Here is a 22636-nt window from a genome sequence, read left to right on the forward strand (position 1 = left end):
CCATGAATTTTATCGGCAAAATCAATTTTACTATATCTGCATTCTATTTACATATTATTCCAAATAACTTGATGCTTTTTTTTCATAAAGCATATTTGATATCCTTACTCCCATATTTTATGTCAACATAAGCTGTGAAAATGTTACATACAAATCTACAAGAGAAATTAGTGTACAATAAAACTCTGTCTAAATACCACTCGTTTATTACTCCCACTGTAATACATAGTATAGATAAATTCTATAAAACATATCAATGTATACATATAATATTAAATACTTTAACATAGAGCCAGTACAATGTGATACTTATAGAATATAAAAAACATATCACAACGGTATTTTGATATAAATAATTTACAATATTTTAACCAGATATTTTTCTGTAGACAGTAAATAATTTAATATTTTGTAGAATATAATAAACTCAAAAGATGGGCATGTAGGGAAAATGGGCTAAAATTTACATAATATTAAAGGATTAAACAAGTTTAGCGTTCCATCAACATAATATATTATTCACTAAAATATATTATAGAAAAGAACATGACTTGTTCGCGCACGAACGCAAGTCACCTACGGCATGTGAGTGACAGAGAAGGCATGTATAATGAGCGGTCTGCTATAGCTATGTAGACGCTGCTGACGTTATGGCACACCACCTCTAACGGAAATTTATAAAAGAGAGAGAGAGAATAAAAGACATTATAAATACTAAATTTACTTTTTTATTTATAAATCTGCATTCTGTCATTGAACTTGTGTATAAAACCCGAGGAATTATTTGATATAATATTTCATCAGTATTGTGTTTCATTTGGTATCGAATTTGTTCATGCACAAAAAACATTACTAAGTATGACTAGAAACGTTTTGAAACTAAAATCAATCTAAATACATTCGTCATTATTGACAATTGAATTCGAGGGGAATAAGAATGTGTTCAAACATTTTTTTTTACTTTTTTCGACTATAACAAACGAACAATACGCCCACGACAAATTATTCGGTTATGTTGGATGAACACTGAATCATGGCAAATATTTCGTTACGACTCGTTTAAACAATACGATCTAGCATGATAGTTACAACAGTGCAGTTACTTGCATCGTATGGAGACATTATACGAGTTACCGCCACGTGTGACCCAAATTATACTAGTCTTCCTCTGTTTGAACGCGAATCCACTACCCTCGACTTAGTCAGCGGAATAGCCTATGCTAGTCCTTGAATCCACAGGAATGACGAGTCAATAAATGTGGAGTATAGGTTCCATGAGCTCGCGATTTATTCCCGCCTATTTCTATTCCCGCCACGCCTACATCAAGGTGGGCACGTCGCGTACTTTAATCACTTGTTTTCGACTCACTGTTGGGTTCTTGTCGTCTGGCAGGATCATCTGGTTGGGCGGGCGGAGCGACAGCTTGGTGAAGATGCCGCCGAACCAGCCGCGACCCTTGCCGTCGCGCGACTGCTCCTCCTTCTTGCCCTCCGACTTCTTCTGCTTCGGCGAGTCCGGTGCGTCGCCGTCTGCTTGCTGAAGATAGCATGATGGAATTGAAGAAGATGAGTAGTGTATATTTAGTTAAAAAACTGCAGACACTTACTGTCATCAGGATTGAATTAAGGGAATTAGGTTTTATTTTAGTATATTGAAAATTAGTATGGATATAGAACATAGAATACTTTTATATAGGTATACATAAACAAAGCATATTTCAATGATCGGGATTAGTCCATAGTTCTAAGTAGGATATTAATCAGGCAGGAGGAGGAGCATGTCGCTCCCATCCGTGTATTATAGTTGGGTTTACAGTAAGCGAGTGTACTGACCTCTGTACTAGGCGGTCTGTCGTCATCGTAGTCAGCGTACGCGTTGGCGCTGGTGTTGCCGCCGGGCATGGTGATGGTGGGCCGCGGCTCGTCCCCGTCGGGCCGCTCCCCCGCGCCCGCGCCCGCGCCCGCCTGCCGCAAGCCCACCGATACGCGACTACGCTCGCCCGCGCGGGGCCAGTCGCCCGGCCCGCACCGCGGCCAAGATACCACTACTCATACCATCACGGCCCAACGCGACCGACCATACTAGCCGCCGTAACAACGCGTACATGTTGATGCCATCGAATTTATCACAATTTTCTGGTCAATATTTTCTTAATTCTAACGTGTAATCTGAAGTTATTCTTAAACCATCGATCTATTTATAAGTAAGTACTAGGGGTAAGGATAACGAGCAAAATGACATTCTAAAAACGGCCGTAACGTGATATCTGCTTCGACTTTTTGATTAAATTACATTTGATAAGTTTCTGTCATAACCTCTGTGAAGGTTACTTTGACTTTGTTTAAGTTCGACTGAGAAAAATAGTTTATACTTGATTTAATTTCATACAATTAAACGAAGAATCATCAATATTTTCATAGCCCTATTAAAATATATATTTCTAGTATATGATAGCTTCAAGTTCATAAAAAGAACGCTCGAGTCGCACTTAGATGTAAGTCGAAGCTTATTTAATGTCTCAGCACTAGCACATAACAATGTGCAATAGTTATCGGTCCGTTTTTGGATAGCCACCTTTAATCTAGTACAGACTAGTTAACAGTTAACATCTCTACTGACGCGTGTAGTTTCGTGAAGCACATTAAGCGAGAGCGTTAAATCATAGGAATAAATAAATAACAATGAGGTGGCAATAAAAATAAACAACGCAAAAACCGTTTCGTGATATCTTGGCGTCAGTGCGGCGGGAAGGAATGCAAATTGAGCGCCGAAAAAATATGTTGAAAGCGTGCTTAATAAGTGTACGTAAAATTAACGTAAGAAAGCAAAGTAACGTAAAAAAATAATCATATAGAGAGTTAAATTATGTCTTGCATACACTAGGCAACAACTGGTCATATACTGGCAAGACTGTGACCATTCTAACTTAGTGCAGTGTAGCTAAAATAATTTCCACAAACGAGAAAAATAAAATGAACTAGTGATACAGCTGCCCTCTGAACGCGATTCGTAGTGAGGTTATACAGCTAGGTTTTTTACAATCGATATCCAGCCATAATGGCATTTAATATCAGACTTGTTGAAAGTGACGTGTTGCGAGTGCAATATTGCCTAGTGAATACAAGGTTTTATGCTGTTAATAAACCCCCTCACTTATATATATTATTGAAGAGTTCACTATTACATTTCCTTTTATTTTCGGGCTTATAAAATATATGCCCAAAAATAATATCATTTGTAATCATATTGCAATTTTAGGGTTGTTTGTAACATCATGCGACGGAAATAGACTTGATGTTTCTTCGCCCTGCATGTAAGCGGAATAAGTAAGGGGGTAGAGTACAATAAAAATAACAACAAAGTATCAGGACAGGGTTCCATACAAGTATTCGGGTTTATTTTGAATGTGGGTAATTCATAAACTTCTGAAAACATCATTATAAGACTACCGCGCGAAAAAAAAATATGTACCATCCAATTTGTAACAAATTTTACACGCCTTTGTCGCTAACTGTAAAAGTTTTAGGGAGGTTACACGGTGCGAGCTAGCATGCGAACTAACCTGGTCAGTCACATCGTATGGCTATGGTAGTTTTATCACCACTAGACGATCAATATAGAATACCATATTCTATAAAAGTTTCGTTTTTATATTTCCCGTTTCCTAGCACCATTTCATTACTAATTCGGCAGTTAAATTCACCCATTTTCCGCAATCCATCATTAAGAGACGGCAGGAGCAAGTCGAGCTACATGCGAGTAACCCATAGCAGTGACTATACAATGTCAAGTTAGTAGCTTGCACTGTGTAACTTTATGTTGCAATAATTACACATCACGTGTGAAAATTGTTCATGTAAGCGAAAATAGGAAACAAAACATCAATTTGAATAAAAAAAAGGTGAAAAATTTCATTAGTTTCAGAAGATATGATATGAGATTCACGAATAAAACAATAGCATTCACTAAAAATATTCCATCTAAAATGCACTAAAAGAAATGAAACAAAACAGTGCGCAGTGGCATCGTTAGAGCGTGCAGCGCCCGGCCCGACAGCCCCACTGGTTATAACTTTGGTTTAAAGAAAAATGCAACCCGAGAGTAAAACGGGTCGAACCTAAGGGGTGAAAATATATATTGTTTTAGATTGAGATTATTTAGATAATTGGACTGTTTTGTATTGCTATGTAAAGATAATAATGTCATGAATTTATAAATCACGAAGCATTTATTGGATAACACCCTAGCCTCAGGGTGACGGGCATATCTCGTGCCTCATTTTATAATTCATATTACAGATGGCGATTTATAGTCAGTTTCGTCATTTAATTACTAATAAAATAAAGATAACACAATTTGATTAGAAGATAACATAATTTGAAGAAAAAATCGGTTTGTCCATAATGCAATAATCTCAATCTAAATGACTCCTTTTCCTCCCTTGGAGTCGTGTTTACCCCTCTTTATGAAAGAGATCAAGTAGTGTCCGCCGCGCCCGCCACTCGTCTCTAACGTCGCCACTGACGCCTACGTTAAACATAACAACACAAAGCACACTCGTGAAAGCGTGTCTGTTATGATGTAAATGCGCGCGTGTCGTGTGTCGTTATTGGTAATAAGTCGTAACATGTGACGTCCTCTCGTACTCCGTGATATTTAGGATCTCTTGTAATAACGGTTTGCTTCAGGTTTTTCAATAGAGTATGTGACGTTGTTCTTGTTGCATGTTGTCTTCGAAATATTTTGTATTCCATGTTTCACTTTCAGTTGGATTCTATGCCATATTTAGAGATGCAATTTTTTTTTTTAAATATTTTGTAAATATTTATTGATCACCATTCTCCCTCTGTTATTCGACCTGGTTCCTTACTTCAGTTTCTATGATTTGTACGACATAAAAATCACACGTATTTTCTAAACAATAATATATCGCCTATTTAGAGCTACAACAATAATAACACCGATAACATAAACAAAATACAACTAATATATAAAAGCTAACAAATTGTCATGAATAAAATCGGCAACGGACGCCAGACGCCAATAATATGAATTAGAGAAAAACTCTATTCCAATTTTTTAGAAATTACATAATATAATAAACAAAATAATTACCGAAAAACGCCACCGTCTGCGAATATACCAAATATTAAATTTGACGAAATCCGCTGCCGACACTAAATCGATTTTTTTCAACATTTTGATATTTTTCAACATGTAAATAATTTAAAATCAGATCGTTATGTATCACAGAGTGTAGACTTGACGAGTCCGCGTGCGCGCGCGTTATATGAAGGAGACGGGCTCGTCGATGTCGAACGTGGTCGGGCCCGACATGTAGCACTTGTGGTCGGGGTCGCGCCGGGCGCGCCGCTCCAGCGCCACCAGCTCCGCGGGCGCGTCGATGTCGAACGTCTGCACGGTGCGCTTGCCGAACGCTTTGCGCCGCGCGTCCGTACTCAGCGAGCGTTTGGACATCATCTCCTCGAACTTGTCCAGGCTCTTCTCTATGGTCTTTCGCAGCTCGCGGCGATGCGTCTCCGGATCCAAAGTGCTCTTTACGTCAACATGTGGTATCGTATTTACGGGCTGTTCAGGCGGCGACGCCGGCACCTCTATGGGATATGTGCCGCCGAATATCAGTGGTTTGTACACGCCGTCTTTCACGTGCACCGTCTGCCGCGCCCACGAATCTACTGTGTGCGATATAACGCGCCCGTACGGCGTTTTTTCCGTCGAGTACATAGTTTTCGGTTTGTCCGGACGGGCCGGCGTGCCTAGTTGTGGACTGTGCGCTATCTGAATGTCGAGATCCGAGAGCTGCATCTTTTTTAGGGAAGACTTGCTGCCGGCAGAGTCGACGCTACTACCGCGCGACACCGTCCTCTGTCGGGTGGTGGGCGCTCGGAAGCTGTCTTCAGCGAAGCCCACGTTGATGGCATCCGGCTTGGGGTGTATTCTACGACGCAGCGCTGGTGACCGGTGGAATTCTACCAGCTCGAACGCGTCGGCGGACTTGGGCGCGGGAGGGGCGCGGGCGGCGGGCGGCGCGGGGGGAGCGGCGGGCGCTGGCGCGGGCAGGGGCGGCGCGGGCGCGGGGGACGGGACCGATGCGGGGCCGGGGACGGGGGCCGGCCCGCCGCGGGTCGGGCGTGCGGCTCGCTGCCCCCACACAATACATTACACACACTACACACGTTGCAACGGTCACGAGGCGGACGGTATGACAGAATATTTTACTGCCCATAGCAAGAAATAAAAAATGCCCACATATTTCCAACATTGCAACATGTGTAGTGATGTTGTCGGTCGCTCCCTCTCGGTACGGAACGCACACAAATGAATAAAGTGGAGCGAGATGACTCGCTAGCGATGGCAAGCGGCGCGGCGCGGCGTCTACTGACCTCACTGACGGACCATGACGGCGCGGGGCTACAGTTTTTATGCTTATATATTTTCAACCTATTAAAAATACCCTTAGCTTTTATATTTGGTTAATAAAATGAGATTTTATATATATCAATGAAATAACAATACTCCTCTTTTCTTTGTACTATGGGTGATGCAGCGCAAAACAAATAATATACTAAGTATAGATTCCTTTAACGGGCGAATTATGCCATTTTGGTTGCTAGGGTCGGTCGAGTATTATAATATAATATTTAGTTATATATGAAACTCTTCTGCCGTCATGTCCCGTAACTGAGCGTAAAGCCTCGCGCACGCTCGTTGACTTTAGCGGACAATTTCAAGTACAATGACAAAAATGCTGTGTTGATGATCATGACACACGCCTGCAATGACCATCAGCATTGGATTGATGATTGCTACACACACTTCAAACAATTTAATATTGACAAGTCCTATTTGCTGTAATATCGAGTCAAAATATGCATATAACTTGAATGACGTTAAAACAAGTGGCAAAGTTATCTTTTGATACTAAATTTAATTCTTCTAATTATAAACTAAATGTATGTTTTATCGACCTTATTTTTCTGTGTAGTTAACGAACAATTCTCTGACCTTGATTTTCCATTTTATTATTAATATTGGAAATATACTGAAATTAAATAAAGACTTTACGAGGCCATTCCACAACATGTTTTATTATTTTAAATTCACCGATACGCGGAACCCTGTCTATTTATAACCCTCAATAGAACCACTTGCGTTACCTAGCATTTTGACAATGCCATTATATCCTATCGCATCCCCGCTAAGGCGCTCACTTACCTCCCCATATGCGTAGGTGTTGTCCCCCTGCCAGTACGGGTCCGCGTAGGACTGCGCGTGGTGTTCTTCCGTCCGGTGCCAGTCCTCGCCGTACGTCGGGTAGGCGGGCTGCTCGGGCTCCTGCTGCGCGTGTTGTTGCGGGACTTGTTGCGGCACTTGCGGCACTTGTTGGTTATAGTACTGCGCCGCGTAGTCCGGCGTCTCTTCTGTGGGCTCGCCGTACGTCTGCTGTACCGGTTGTTGGTACTGTTGCGCCTGGCGGGTACAGAATGATCTCTTAAAAATAATATAAACACACTCATTGGATATTGTTCTCATCTCATTATGACTAATTTGATCGTTCGCTCAAAGGGCCACTACGGCTCAGACCGTCACTACTACAGGACGACTAGAAAGAAGAAAAACGAAATACAAGCAACTTAAGTCAACTACACTTTTGTACTATTTTAGCCTTTGGAGCCTGCGTAATTACTGGATATTATGAGGTTTAACATCTTCAAGCTGAGCGGCGCTGTATGATGTTATGTTTATGCGCGGTTGTGTCGCTTACCATCAGGCGAGCGGCATGCTTATCTCGCCGTTCAAATACAAACAAAAAAGAGCTGTATTACAGTTCACAATGTGTCGCACAACTGACCTGGTCTCCCCATGCGTACTGCTGGTTCTGCGCGTAGCCGTAGGGCTGGTGCTGCGGCGTCACCTGCGACGCGGACTGTTCCGCCTGCGCATGCGCACGCGCACACATGTTAGTTACACAACTCACTCGAATATTAATACTGCATGCCAATATTTAGACAAATACATATAAACAATAGGAAAATATATTACAATATCGTGCAATTATTCTACACTTTACAAGATTTTAATATCAGTATACAGGGTGTTTATTAATGTATTCAATCATTTAGCAAAAAGTACAGCTCGTTAAAGTATCTTTTCTGCAAACCTTATAGATTTAAGAACGTCACAAATAAAACTGTAAAGCCTAAACAAAATGTATTTTTCGATGTATAGTTGTTTACACTAGAATAACTCATAAATGAAAGTTGGAAGCCTTTACAAACTTTCTTATTTGTATTATTAAAGATCATACGTTGAGCATGTGCGCGACGTTCTTGACGTCATCGAGCCACTGCTGGTGGTGTCGCGGGGATGGCTCGCCGCTCTCGGGACCCTCGTCCAGCAGCGGCGGGTCCTCCTGCAGCGTCGGGTCGTGGTACTTCAACCTTGGGGAATATCAACATTTATCAGTTCACATAATTAAAATTAGTTCTTAGGACTTAACGATTTTGTGCGGTGAATTTCAACTGGTTATGTAGCAAACTAAGTATAGTGAGATTTAGCGGTTATTCACATCCTCTGCTCGTAATACATAGTCGCGCGCGAGCTCTGAGGAATCGCGTGGTGGAGTAAGAGACGGGTGTGCCCCACCGTCCCGCTCGCACACGCACGCCCCGCACACGACCAGTACGAGCTATTCACATTACTCGCACTATTTAAATATTTTTTTTCGCAATATTTTTATTTTGTATCGAATTTATTAAAAAAAAAAAAAATATTCCAAGTTTAACCGGATGGTCATATCGATAACGTAATATCGACAAGGTCACTACGTCAACGTTCGTTGATATTTGTCGGAGGTCACGCGCAGATCAGTACATGGGTCGTGCGTACCTGTCGGCAAGCTCGGCGAGGCTGCAGGCGAGCGCGGGCGAGTAGTGCTGCGGCGCGCGGGTCAGCGCTCGCGCCGCCTGCTCCGCGTAGCCCAGCGCGCGCTCGTACAGCCCCGCGTCCACCAGCCGCGTCGCCATCAGCAGCTTGTACACCTGACAACGCACAGTATCAGCAACCGTATGGCTCCACCAACAGCTTTATTCATTTATTTCTTGCAGTCAATGAAAATAGCAACATCCCAACGCTCAGTCCTTTCTTACACTACGCTTTGTATTAGTCCTTTTAATAAATATACTAGTAGTTAAGTATAAATTATAATAAAGTAACATTTAAAAAGAAACTTATCAATTTACCTGTAACTCAGTGATGACATAGTCCTGATTGAGCGAGAGCGCGTACTCGTATATCTCGGTGGCGAAGATAGCTGTGTTGGTGGCGAACTGGGCCAGTGTGGTCATCTTGGGGTCCGCCAGCAACAGCGACAGGCGCGGCGTGGCGGGTGTCGGGCCGGCCGGCGCCAGCGGGGCCAACGGGTGTCGCGCCCACGGCACACCCGCCGACAGGTAGCAGAATTGCGCCGAGTATAGCAACCCACGGGAGGATAAACTGTCGCCTGCGGGAAATAAGTAGTATCATATTATTTAGATACATTATGTACTAAAGACCGGAAAATTTAACTTAATGTTCTTATTAAGATTGTAGTACTGACCAAGTTGCGTGAGCGTGCGCTGGTCCTGGTCGGGGCGCGCGGTCGCGTTGGCGAGCAAGATGGCGGCGTGTGGACGCCAGTCTCCCCACCGCTCGTCCGCCACGCACTGTGCCACGAATTAATACATTTGAAACAAAATCTAATTAAGTTTTACACTTACACAATTATAACGTGTTTTTTTTATTTTTGAAATGTTAAGTAATGATACAACATTTTTGAATTATATTACAATGACTGTTCATGTACGTCTGGCTGAGTATTTAGTATATATTATGGTGTGTAGTGTGTAGTGTGTAGTGTGTAGTGCGTACCGTGGCGGCGGGCGGCGCGGCGCCGGCGAGCGCGGCGTAGAGCGTGTGCAGCGGCTCGGCGCGCGGCAGCGAGGCCACGAAGCGCGCGGACACGAGCGCGCGCGTGCGGCGCGGCGCGTGCGCGGCCAGCTGCAGCGCGTGCCCCCACAGCCCGCGCGACATCGCGAACTCTGCCGCCCACACACCGACACTCAGCTTGCAACACTCATTACACCACATTACATTTCTCGCGCAAATATTATTGTCGACTTGCGACCGTGCTGCCACCTCGCGACTTTTAGCGGCTTAAGAGAGTTCTCAACATCAATCAACAATACAGTATTTTCACTATCAACTATCAAAAAATATATAATTATATTATACGTAAACCGTACAAAAGTATATTAAATACAAAAGCATTATTGAGAAATGGGTGAAGACAATATTGCCTTCCTGACACAATGGCAGTGATTACACATTTAACTGTATAACAATTATAGCAAACACGTTTATTTCTGTTTACCTATCGCCTCCATCCGGTTCCCATAGATGAGGAATTCGCGCAGCCTGTCCAGGGCAGCCTTTTCATCCATCACGGACTGTCCGGGAGAGCTCGGGGACTCTTGATCTGGAATAGTAATCGTAAGTCAGTAATGATGTTGCAATGGATTTTGTCTATAGCTCGACTGAACTAGAACAACAAATAACTGAAGTTGTATCACTGTGGCGTGGCGGTACAAACGATGCAACACCGCCATCTTGTCAACATCGCCGGAGCTGCAAGAGGATCGATGCAGTGACACAACTGCAGTGATATCACGATAGACGGCGACATCGATCCTGAATCACGCTTGCACAATTTGCGCGACGTGCAGCACATATACCACCTCTAAATAGGAACTGTCGGAGGGGCCGAGGCCGGTCAGGCGCAACATCTGCCTGACTGGGAACCCCCCTCTCTATAGAGGAACGCAACCATCTGTTCCTCTACAGTGGCGTTAACCTTCACGCCGCTAAAGTGAGATGTTAACCGCCACAGATAATATCTATACTATTATATAAAGCTAAAGAGTTTGTTTGTTTGTTAGTTTGAACGCGCTAATCTCAGGAACTACCGGTCCAAACCGAAAAATTATTTTTGTGTTGGATAGCCCTTTGTTTGTGGAGTGCTCAAAGTCATATATCATCACGCTATGACTAATAGGAGCGGAGCAGTAATGGCTAATCTCAGGAACTACCGGTTTGAACTGAAAAAATCTTTTTGTGTTGGATAGCCCTTTGTTCCTGGAGTGCTATAGGCTATATATCATTAAGCTTTGACCAATAGGAGCGGAGCAGTAATGAAACATGTTGCAAAAACGGGGAAAATTATTAGTTTTGAGAGCTTCCGTTGCGTGCGCTGCGTAAACGGTTAAAGTAATGCAACAATGATGTCTGACGGGATTGTTCCACTTTAAAAGTTCTAAAAAATATATTATAAAACAAAGTCCCCCGCTGCATCTGTCTGTCTGAACGTGTTAAACTCAAAAACTACCCAACGTATTAAGACGAAATTTGGTATGGAGACAGTTTGAGACCCTGGGAAGAACATAGGTTCCCGGGAAACTACTACTTTTATAACGGAAAACTTTAGCCTGAAAAATTTTATAACGCGGGCGGAGCCGCGGGCAAAAGCTAGTACAAAGATAAAGTTGATGTTGCATGGAGCCATTGAATTTACCAACAAATACCACTTGCCAAATTTCAGCCCTTTCTCTTTACTAAAGACCGTCAAAGTATTACTTTTATTTATCTTTTTATAAGATCCTTACCATTGAGAGGATAGGCATCATGCATATAGCTGAGCGTGAAAACTTACTCATCTTTCTGTAACATGCTTGAAAAAGTATATTACGTTAACCTTCACACTGGAGTGATTAGGGTAAAAAAACACTTTTTATATTAACTTCTAGCTCATTCCTTAGCAAATATTTCATTAAGTAAATTTCCACTCACGGGTTATATCGGATGTGGAGAGCGAGGGTTGGTCCGGCGAAGAACTTCTCGCTTCATCGTCACGCATCTCGCCCGAGACAGACGACTCGCGGCGGCTCTCTGAAAAATATCACTTTCACTTAGAATTCGGTAGAATATGATACAAAAAATCGCATTTAATTTCTAAAACATAAGACCATAAGGTAACAAATTGTAGATTTTGATCTTTACCTTATATGACAATTTGTGACGTGATATGACGCGAACTTGGTTTGCATGTAGTAACGGCTAATTATGATTTTGAGAATATACATGCTAAAATAATAATTATTATTAATAGTCAAAACATAACGGATATATAATATAACTGAATAACGTTTACCATTGTGCGCGTTGTTCTTCGCTGCCGTTGGCTTGTATTCATACTCGCGCGTGTTCTTCATCAGCAGCTCAGCTATGTCCGAACCAACCACTACCTACAAAAATATAATCATACATATATGTAATTACTAACACATTAAATTATTTAAAGTTAATATGTTCAGTTGTTTTGTTATCACTGCGTATTTCAATTATGTGGACCATAAAAAACTAAGGTCTTCAGTACGTTGCCATACGTATGCCAGCTTTCTCTAAGTAGATTAAGGCTGACCGTGACACACGAGTTTAAGGAAGCAGATACAATGTTGCATATCTGGCATTTCATCTAGTGGAGTACGGTGTGTAGTGTGGTGTGTGTGGTGTCCGTCCGCACCCCGTTCTGCTTGAGCAGCAGCGCGAGGAGCTGCCACACGAGCACGTGGCCGAGCGGGTCGCGCGCGCAGCTCTCCCGCGCACGCGCCGCGCAGTACGACATCACGCTCTGCTTGTGCGTCACGCCTGCACCATACATAACGCATGTCAATACAAACACCTTCAGATTTTATATCGATTTATGTTTACATTAACGCCTACTAAAATAGTAATAGCAATATGTTAGAATAGACCTTTTCTATGTTTTGAGCAAGCGATGAAATAAAAACAAATAATAACAATTAAATTAAACGCTCTTTTAAACGAATACTACTCAGACAATCGAGCGGAACTAAATTTGTATTTCTACAGACGAGGTGTCGACTAATGACCAAGCTTTTGCCTCACTCGCACATTTTCGTCTAGCTCTATACTACTAAACTCTTTAACCGAGTTAATGGTGTGGTTACCTTTAACGAGCGGTCCCGGGTAGGCGGCGAGCTCGGCGACGTGCGGGTCGTGCGCGAGCGCAGCGCTCAGCGACACCACCTGTACTGTGGCCGGCAGCCCGTCCGCCGGGTACGACGGACGCACCACCACGATGTGCCGCGACGAGATGCTGCCCTGCAACACACGAACACACCACCGACCGTCAATACCATTCATTGAACACTTCAAGTAAATCGAATGTAATTTTATGAATTGACGAGCAATTGTTATTCTACTACATAGATTAAGGGGAGTGAACGCATCGATTAAATTTAAACATGTAAGTACTTGAGGTTTCTAGAGTGCGGATCCTAACGTGTACCTTGACATGCGCGGTGGAGAACCGGTACGGGGTCATCCGCTCGGAGCGCACCGTGGACTCCTCCAGCTGCAGGTTCAGCGACGCGTCCGTGTTCAGGTCTCTGCAACACCGCGCGCCACATCAACATCGCGCCAGAGTATCCAACACATTCACATTTTTATTAAGTAATTTAATCATCGCTTTTTAAACAATAATTTCTACGGATCTATTTAATTTTGGCAGTTTAGAGGTCTTTAGAATTAAAAAATATGCAAGTTAGGCGACAACAATAACGGATAGGAGAAATAGCATAAAATAATTGCAATCGATTATCTACTTTGATAGCATATTAAAGATGTAAACCCGATATGCATCTGGTTTCAAAATCAGGAACGATTGTAATAAATTAGAGGGAGATTTTGAATTCAAAACAAAAGATTTTCAAATCAAGAAAATCTTAATAGATTGACAGACTCAAACTTACTATTGCATGAACTTCAGTATATACATGAAGCTATATTAATACTGCCACAACAAATACTTGCCTCTTTCGCTTTAGAACTGTGTATAGCAACTATACAGTGAATTTCTATACAAGTACTCAATGTTTCAACATCAATATTTTTGTGGCTCATACCGCCATCCATATAAATGATATTATTGATCCATGCTATGAGGGAATGCCAATGGAATGAATACTAGTTATTGTTCATGTCTATGAAAAAATGGATATTGATATGCTCTTTTAGCATCATGCAAAGTACACATTAAAAATATCTTACAGAACCACATTTCTCGCATTATAGAGGCGAGAATATAACAGAACGATCACGTTTCCGGTGTAGCATCATGCAATCCTTGTGTAACGGTCTATTTGTCTTAATCACCTTATAGTTTTAAATGACTGAGGCAAAGAGTGCATGTTTATGAACATATTCGGTGAGGATCATGTTTAGGGTCATAGCCAGTTAATAAGCAAACTGTAGTCTATATTCTTGCCTCTATCGGTCGATAAACTTTTGTGTAAAACAAATTAACTTACCTTCACGAAGTATATTGTAAGTAAACTAGTAATTAGCTGCCACAATTGCCTTACACCAATTCTCGCAACAGCTGTCTACAGATCAGTTTAGTGGCACTACATCAACCTAATCCATCTTGTAGCATATACTTGCAGTCTACAAGCGTGCCAAACGACTAATATCCTACGAGGAAGAGGTATGCCCGTGGCCAATGGTATAAATGTTTAGATACACTCAGCTTCAATTCAAATTTTTTTTTTTCTGAAATTTTACTTTGAATTTCCATTAGGATTCAGGGCTCACCGCCCAAAACTAACACTCTTAAGAAAATTAAAAAAAAAACTTAAAATATAAAATTGGTAATTTACAATAAAAAATGTCAGCTAATATTATGAGGACTGAATAAAATTTTTGAACAAATTAGTGAAAGTCTACAACTGATATGTAAACAAGTAGACCGCGGCCACCGGCGCCAGTGGGCGCAACACCTACCTGTCGGACAGGTCGGTGCGCAGCGACGGCGCGTCCCGCAGCGAGCCGGCCGCGTCGCGCGCGTACGCGCCGTAGTACCTGCGCACCGTTACACCTCACGCAACAACTCCATGCACCGGCGTGTGTAGTATGGAACCCGATGTATCCAAATCAACTGAGCTCATTGTGCTCACGGAATAAAAAAAATTAAATGCCACTACTCGTTTGCCACGTTGCCAATTGTCCAATACTATGTTTTATAGGATACCAGAAAATTTTTCAAATTTTTTAGACGTGGATAAGTTATCCATCGAATAAATCATAACCTGACTGAATATAAAAGTCTGACAAAGAAAAAAAATATACATACAGCTGTCATTATTAAATCGTTTGTGATACACTTTATCCAACCAATAAATTTTGTCTCATGATTGAAAACCGGCCCTTAGTCAACTGTTTTTGACTTTATAATCCTTTCTTTCCGTACCCTTTAAAAAATATATGGTCAATTTTTATTCCGTAAGCACTCGAGTGTCGCCTTCATTGTGTCGGCCTGTTCATTAGTTATGGCGCGATGCATGGAGCTGTTATTTGTATGCCGCGGCCTGCATATGCAATGTGATGAAGCACAAGCCACTCGTCAGTATACAGGCTGATACAATATATGAACACAAAATAATATTTTTATTACGATTCTTATTTTATCAGCCTGTATTGTATTAAATTGAAGTTAATTAAATGGCAACATAACATTAACAAAACTCTTCATAATGAAACCCGTCGACAGTTAGAACAAATATTGATAACATCGCTCGCTTTGTATGTAGTCACCTACTTTAGTAATAATTTACAATTGCAGAGTTACTATCTGTTAATGCCATTTAAATAACATGGTATAAAACATTATATACATTAGTAATGTATGTATGTGAATGTAAGTTAGTTATTATTGTGATGGGTGCTATGTGTCTATCTGTTAATTAAAATCATTCACACAGTAAACGTTTTTACATACATAATCAACTTCATCTGTGTCGGCACATATTTTACCGTCGATTTTTCTGACATTAAACATATATTTTTTTGACTATTGTTTGTTAATTGTTATATAAGCGAGTGATAAATTAATACAAACAAATTGATAGAACATTTTCTATGTGAACGTAGTTAAATAAAGCTTCCGCCAAATAAAGCTAAATGCAGTTTAACAGCCGGCACACGAGTTGAGCACACTACCGCATGGTGGGGTACCTTTTTTGTACCTCAATGTAGCTTACATTTTTGTACAAAAACCCTACTACGCGGTAATGTTATCAAGATATTTGCCGCCCATTATGTGTATGGCGTATTATGATTTATGTGTCATTCATGTTATGGTGGGTCCCTAACTTCCAAGATGAACATGTTATGATAAAACGACTGCAATACAGTGATGTGCGATACGTTGTGTGTACGTGTGCTATGACGGGAGTAGTGTGATTCTTGTGACCATGTAAAGCAACACAGGTTGTGTAACGCAGTATATTACATATTGTTTCCTGTATAGTAGTGACTGTGCCTTTGGTAAAGCAGTGTGGTACACAATGACTTACATATTTTGTGCCTTATTGATATAGTTGCATATGTTCCATAATTAGTATTGTATCGTCTTACTACTTCAACATATGGGTCGGTATTATAAATGTGACAATGTGTAAGATTTTAATGTTGTCGAAGTAACCCAAGAAACTGCTGAACACATTTGGATGAAATTTGGTACATTTATAGGTGAAAGTACACAGTGTGACTCGTATTCTAAGAAAACGCCGTTCTCGCACGTGGAACAGGTATGGAAATAAGTCCCGTATAACTTTGACAGGTTTAAGAAAGTATTATATGATTATTAGTAAGATCTTCATGTATAGTGTTGTGGCATGTTTGCGTCCTCTACGTGGTGACATGTGGTGGGTGAGGCGGCGCTGGTGGTGGTGCGGTGTGTGGAGACTCACGTGTCGTTGCCCTTGAGGCCGGTGGTGCTGGAGCGGCCCGAGTGCACGCTGCCGCGCTCCTCGCCCTCGTACAGCCCCGAGTAACCTGCACCGACACTCTCTTTACAATGGTGACTGGTGAGAGGTAGACACCAACTGTGCAATGTACACCTGGTGGTAACCTGCTATAGAGACTCATTTAGGATGAGCTGACGTGGGACCGGTAACTCAAACATGTACCTCGATCATATCAAATAGATTAAAAAAAATCAAATTTCATAGTTATCGGTTCATTTTCACTTTAGGGAATAATTTATCTCTAATTTCGGATAGCTGTCAAGAGACGCCATGATTTTAATTATTGACATTATATGTGGATTTCTCTGTACTTATATACCATGTTTACTGGTAGTGAACAGAAACCGGCATACTCCTTCGGATGCTATACAATCAGTAGTGCAACATACCCTCCCCGTAGAGGCGCTGCACGTTGGGCGGGTAGTGCGCGGGCGCCGGCTGGCCCGCCATCAGCTGCTTGTACAGCGCCATGTAGGCCGCGGGGTCCGTCAGGCGCAGGTGCTCGTAGTACTGGTACTGCTGCCGCTGCACCAGGTACGGGTCCGAGTACCCGCCGCCGCCGTAACCTGCATCATACATACATACACACACCTTTATATAACATCTCTTATTTACCACATGTTTCATGATACAGTGTGAAAGATTTTGAAAAGGTGCGAAGAAACTAACAGATGTGCTTAAAAAATATTTCTACTTCATTTTTCCAGCTTCTCTTAGCGTAGCTTTTTCGAAAAGGATTAACGCAACATGTTACAACGTTTGACAGTCTTGCTATATATCCTCGGAAATCTTCAATGAAAACGCACGTTACCATGCAACCTTATATAGCTAGCGAAAAATGGGTGTCTCACTACTGCCTCATGTAAACTATTACAAATATCAGGATATATAAATGTCCATACGCGTTGAGAGCTGTACCATTCGGCAATAATGATTTCTGAGTATGTATATGGTAGTGGTACCCACCATCGTAGTAGGGGTCCGCGGTCCTCTGCCGGCGCGAGCGTCGCCGCGACTCGGTGAGGTCGTCGTCGGTGACGGTCGCCTCGCGCGAGTCCGGCCGCGACGGCGACGAGAACTGATCGCCTGCTAACAACACACAGTTAAGATGGTATCTTTGTCTCCGTTTGTTCGATAAAATTGCCGAACGCCTAAAACATCGTATATCTTAAGATTGGTATCGCCCATGAGTCATCTGGTATGGTGCTCATAACGCTGTGATCACATACAATTTTATTTGAAAAATAGCAGAGACTTTCACCCTATTGTAAGTGATCAACGATGCCCTATAACAGGAGATATGACTAGCAGATGAGTCATAACTCAATCTCTCTCTTTGGCTCGCTTATCAGTTGTTATAAGAACTGTAAAGTGTAATAAGAGATAAAGTATGCAGCTCAGAATAAATTGAATTAATATCCACACGGTTTAAAACCATTGTTAATACTATGGACTCTCAGTCGTGGTAAGCGGCCGGATGGGTTAAATTCACATAGTCAGAACTCTAAGTCCACCACAGTATCCATATATTTCCAAAATATCCTCTCCTATTTTTTATATAATGAGCAGTTATATAAAATCTGACCACACGAATAAAATTAATCTATTACACTCTTGTTAAAACATTGCGTAACATTTTGTTTGTTGACATTGATTGAAATTAGGTAAATCAAAACCCGGTAGTCTGTTTCGATACGATGATACATTAGCAGCGCGTTATCAGTTGATACATTGCGACTATCTTTCAATATCAATTGATGACACTTTGTTGATAACTGAGTTTGTCACAAATGAATGAACATTATTCATCTCTGCTGTACTACTAAGCGCCACTATTATCCATTAACAGTAACAACAGGAACCATCCCCCATCGAATGTGGCACAATAAACACGACACGGTCGTGGGCCCGACACGTGAGTCACATGTTTGTCTCTCGACCAATCACATTGATACGAGAGGGATTCTCGTTTCGTGTTTTTTTGAACATACATAACAACAGTATAACTAACATAGTATATCCCTACTCATTTCAACACCCTAAAACTATGCGTAAGGCTATATTTTAAGCTAAAAATATGGTCTTTAAAGTTATGTCTCGCAAAAGTGCCAGAACACAACGGTGCCAGTGAATCACAACAGAACACACAGGTTTTTCTGACTATTTTTATTATTTAATTAAAGGCGTTTATTCTTGATTGATGAACTGCAGCTTATTTATGCCATCAGTAGTAAAAACAAACAATAGTTGCCACGTCATCAATGAAATTTTAACGCTAAGTTACTATTAAAAAATTAAAAGTATTTTTTCGAAAACAGCTCTGTAGTACTTAACGTATGTTCTTTACTGAGAATGAGATTTTATGCATATTACTCATCCGCATTTGATATTCTAAAAGAAAATAAAAAATTATTGATACCGATATATTAGCAATAGTCTCCTTGAAACATCTCGGATACGAAACTTGAAAAATCATTCAACTAAAAACAATACCCAGTTCCCTTGAAATATATGCAGTAGACAAATTGTGCATAGATAATTACCCACATAGGACTATGTATACAACGTAATAACGACACTAAGTCGATAAATGTGGCTCCGAATAAAAATGGGTCTAGTTTTTTATATGTCTTGTAATTTCATGGCAAATATGCACTATTTAAGGCTATTATAAAATATATTAATTTCAAATATTTTTTGCTTGGCTTGCGCGAAATAATAGTGTACGTATTAATCTATAGAACTTATGTTTGTATCCTTCGAGCCCGAACAGAAATACACATAAATTGTCTTTTGAATTAATGTATAAGTTTGTTTTGTCAATAAATTAAAACAATTCACAAAAACTCACTCTTTTCATTATGATAGCATGATTTTTAACAAAAGGTGAATAAACAAATCATTCGCAATGAAGACATACACTCTGCTCACCCTAATTTATTTAATTTGTTAAGTTGCTTTAACAATGAAATAAAAAAAAAACAAAAATGTATTTTGACCTTTGGACGAACTTGAAAAAGAGAAAAATATAGCGTATTGAAATATAATGTATGTATAATGAAAATATAGTTAGTATGCAATAAATATAGAAGAATGTGTAGTGTTGTGAAAAATCATGCATATATATTATAGTGTGTGTGCGAGTACATGAGTTCCACACCCAGGCATAAAGTCCACATCTGTACCTTCTCTGTTACAATCATTAGTTTTTGCATCGCTCGAAAACGTCACAACTGAAAAAATAAATAAATATTTAAACGTGTTAATCTACAACAAAATATATAAACATACATACATACATATAAGGAGGGTTGCGTCTTCTATTTTTAATAGTTTGTAATCGCCAAACATTACAAGATTATTACCACTTAAAGAACTCAAAACCTAATGTTAGATGTCTAACATATCTGGTGAAAGGGGTAATCGATAAAAAGAAAAACGGGTCATGATGCAGAAGTGACGTCATCATTATGGAGAGTGGAACAGGAGAACACCTTACTGACATAAAGATATATAAGCGGGAATTCACAAAATAATCAAGTGCAAGGAAATATCAGCTGTTGTAACGTCACAGGTCATGCGGGTTTTCTGCAACAGATAACGCAGCCTCGGCGCAGACGCAATGTTTATAGTGATCTTTATTTAATCAACAGTGTTGTCAGAATCCTTATAAGGTTGTCATTGCTAAAATACAATAAATAAATATTGTAATATGATAGTAACTTATGACACTAGAAAAAATACGTGGTAATTTGATGAAAACAATAGTGATGATGTGTTCTTATTTATACAAAAACAATAAATGGAGTTTTATTTTATTTCCATAAGGTCATGAAAATTTATCCCTATTCCGAAGCTTATGCGTGTTATTTCAGTTCATAACATAGACGACGTTGTCTTATTGTGTGGCACGTATGGAAATTCGCTAATTTATGATTTGTATTGCGGTCGCGTATACTGACGTCACAAACATTGTTCCGCCATAGTGGTATTTAGTTTCGTCTTAAAGATTCTTTGTTTTATTTTCGAAATCATTTTTCGCTACACCCGGCTTCCTTTTGTTGGTAAATCAATGGGCGATAGTAAAAAACTTGACCACAACGAAGACTGCTATCGACTCAACCGGATTTTCTAACTTGGCTTTTTGTCAAACCAAGCAATCCAACACAAAATAACATCACATAATAAACCAACATTGTTTATAACTCTAGTCAATTTTGTAAATATGCAATCTTTTCAGTTTTTCCTAATCAAATCGAGTACAAAAACTGCACCTATGCGATAATTAATAACGTGTTAATTACAAGGCCGTCTGCATCGTTTCATCACTCAATGTGTTGTAACAAACAAGCAGTCGGCCTGTCACGTCTCGAATACTGGCGACTCGGGGAGTTAAGAATAGAGGACAAAACTATTTTGTTTCTAGATCTTTCTAAAAGTTTTTTAATCTCTTAGAAAGATCTAGAAACAAAATAGAATAGAACACAATTTGTCTGGGATTGGATCTTCTAGAGCGAGATAAAGTCAGACAGGCGGCCGGTGATGTGAAATAATTATCGTATGGAAGAACCGACACTCTCTCGATGACGTAACACGAATGTTTTCCTTAACCCAGTAAAATGTAAAGTACCGCGTTTATGCTGTTGTCACTTTCAGCGTTATTGTGCTGATTGCATTGATATTTTTACATACATAACGACAAGTCATGAATAAAAATACTATGCTGACTAAAACAAGGAATCTACTTGGTTCGCGCCGCAGCTGACATAGCATAAGCGACGGTTACCAGTTACCACAAACCATTACTTGTACCCTGTTCGCAGTAGCTCATTTCACTTAAAGGCTAAAAATATCATATAATTCCCAACCGATGTCGCTCCGTGAATACAAATGTTGGGACTTTGTAAAACTGACCTCGCCTTCTGTCTTCCTCCCTGTCCCTCCTCAGGTTGCCGTGCTTCCTGGTGGGGTCGATCGGGCGGTAGCGGCCGTAGCGGTCGCGGTCGTGGTCGCGGTCGCGGTCGCGATGCCGGTCGCCGCGGCGGCTGCGGCTACCGTCCCACTCGTCGTCGTAGCGTCGGTCGCGCTCGATCGTGTTGTAGCGCCGGCCGCGCTCGTCGCCGCGACGCTCCTTGTCGTCAGGCCGAGGCGGACGCGATGACGTATACGAGCCTTCTCTGTAACGCCTGAAGGAGACAATTTTGTTAAATGTGTTTGTGGCATAGATAGCTATAGTTAAGAAATTGTAATAGCAAATAACAATAATATTTCTATAAATGGACCACCTCGTGGGTGGACAGTCACGTATATTTTATTTGGATAGGGCTAAGTGTGATTATGGTCTGTTTAAATGACATTAACCACTTAACTAGTATAATTTTGTTACACACCCACACTATAACATTCAACGTGTTCCCGTAACTCGTCTTAACAAATCTACGAAGCGTAACGTCCGTGCGAGTATAAACACTATCAGGATATTACAATGTCACGTCAATATTTTATATTTAAATAAATAAAAAAAAAATGGAATCCATACAAACAATTAAGCAAAGCAAATCAATGAGACGCATCTGAGGAAATGGGTGTTGGTGTTAAAAATATTTATAGCTTTATATTTTTTATAACAGAAAGTCAGCATAGAAGCAATTAGCTCATTGAACGATAGACGATCCCCGAGTTTGAACACCCA

The 22636-nt window shown here is 40.8% G+C and overlaps 1 protein-coding gene across 7 annotated transcripts in view; it reads right to left on the reverse strand.

Annotated features, from left to right (window-relative positions):
• LOC115454457 overlaps nt 1–22636 on the reverse strand; it is a 31837-nt gene that overhangs the window by 4276 nt on the left and 4925 nt on the right. For 3 of the 7 annotated variants that reach the window (XM_037444234.1, XM_037444233.1, XM_037444235.1), the window contains exons 3-23: nt 21859–22130; nt 20130–20177; nt 17911–18033; nt 17334–17510; nt 16888–16972; nt 14921–14998; nt 13428–13527; nt 13087–13240; nt 12639–12763; nt 12267–12360; nt 11906–12004; nt 10434–10538; nt 9932–10101; nt 9621–9726; nt 9265–9524; nt 8912–9063; nt 8331–8463; nt 7875–7958; nt 7238–7492; nt 1834–1965; nt 1370–1537 (exon numbers count right to left, since the gene is read on the reverse strand). In XM_037444234.1, coding sequence (XP_037300131.1) covers nt 1370–1537; nt 1834–1965; nt 7238–7492; nt 7875–7958; nt 8331–8463; nt 8912–9063; nt 9265–9524; nt 9621–9726; nt 9932–10101; nt 10434–10538; nt 11906–12004; nt 12267–12360; nt 12639–12763; nt 13087–13240; nt 13428–13527; nt 14921–14998; nt 16888–16972; nt 17334–17510; nt 17911–18033; nt 20130–20177; nt 21859–22130 — 2920 coding nt within the window. Of the gene's footprint in view, nt 1–1369; nt 1538–1833; nt 1966–2665; nt 6164–7237; nt 7493–7874; nt 7959–8330; nt 8464–8911; nt 9064–9264; nt 9525–9620; nt 9727–9931; nt 10102–10433; nt 10539–11905; nt 12005–12266; nt 12361–12638; nt 12764–13086; nt 13241–13427; nt 13528–14920; nt 14999–16887; nt 16973–17333; nt 17511–17910; nt 18034–20129; nt 20178–21858; nt 22131–22636 lie in introns of those variants that run through there. The other 4 variants (XM_037444228.1, XM_037444230.1, XM_037444229.1 and 1 more) reach the window with 4 other exon arrangements.

Source organism: Manduca sexta, chromosome 28, assembly GCF_014839805.1.
Source record: "Manduca sexta isolate Smith_Timp_Sample1 chromosome 28, JHU_Msex_v1.0, whole genome shotgun sequence".
NCBI lineage: Eukaryota > Metazoa > Arthropoda > Insecta > Lepidoptera > Sphingidae > Manduca > Manduca sexta.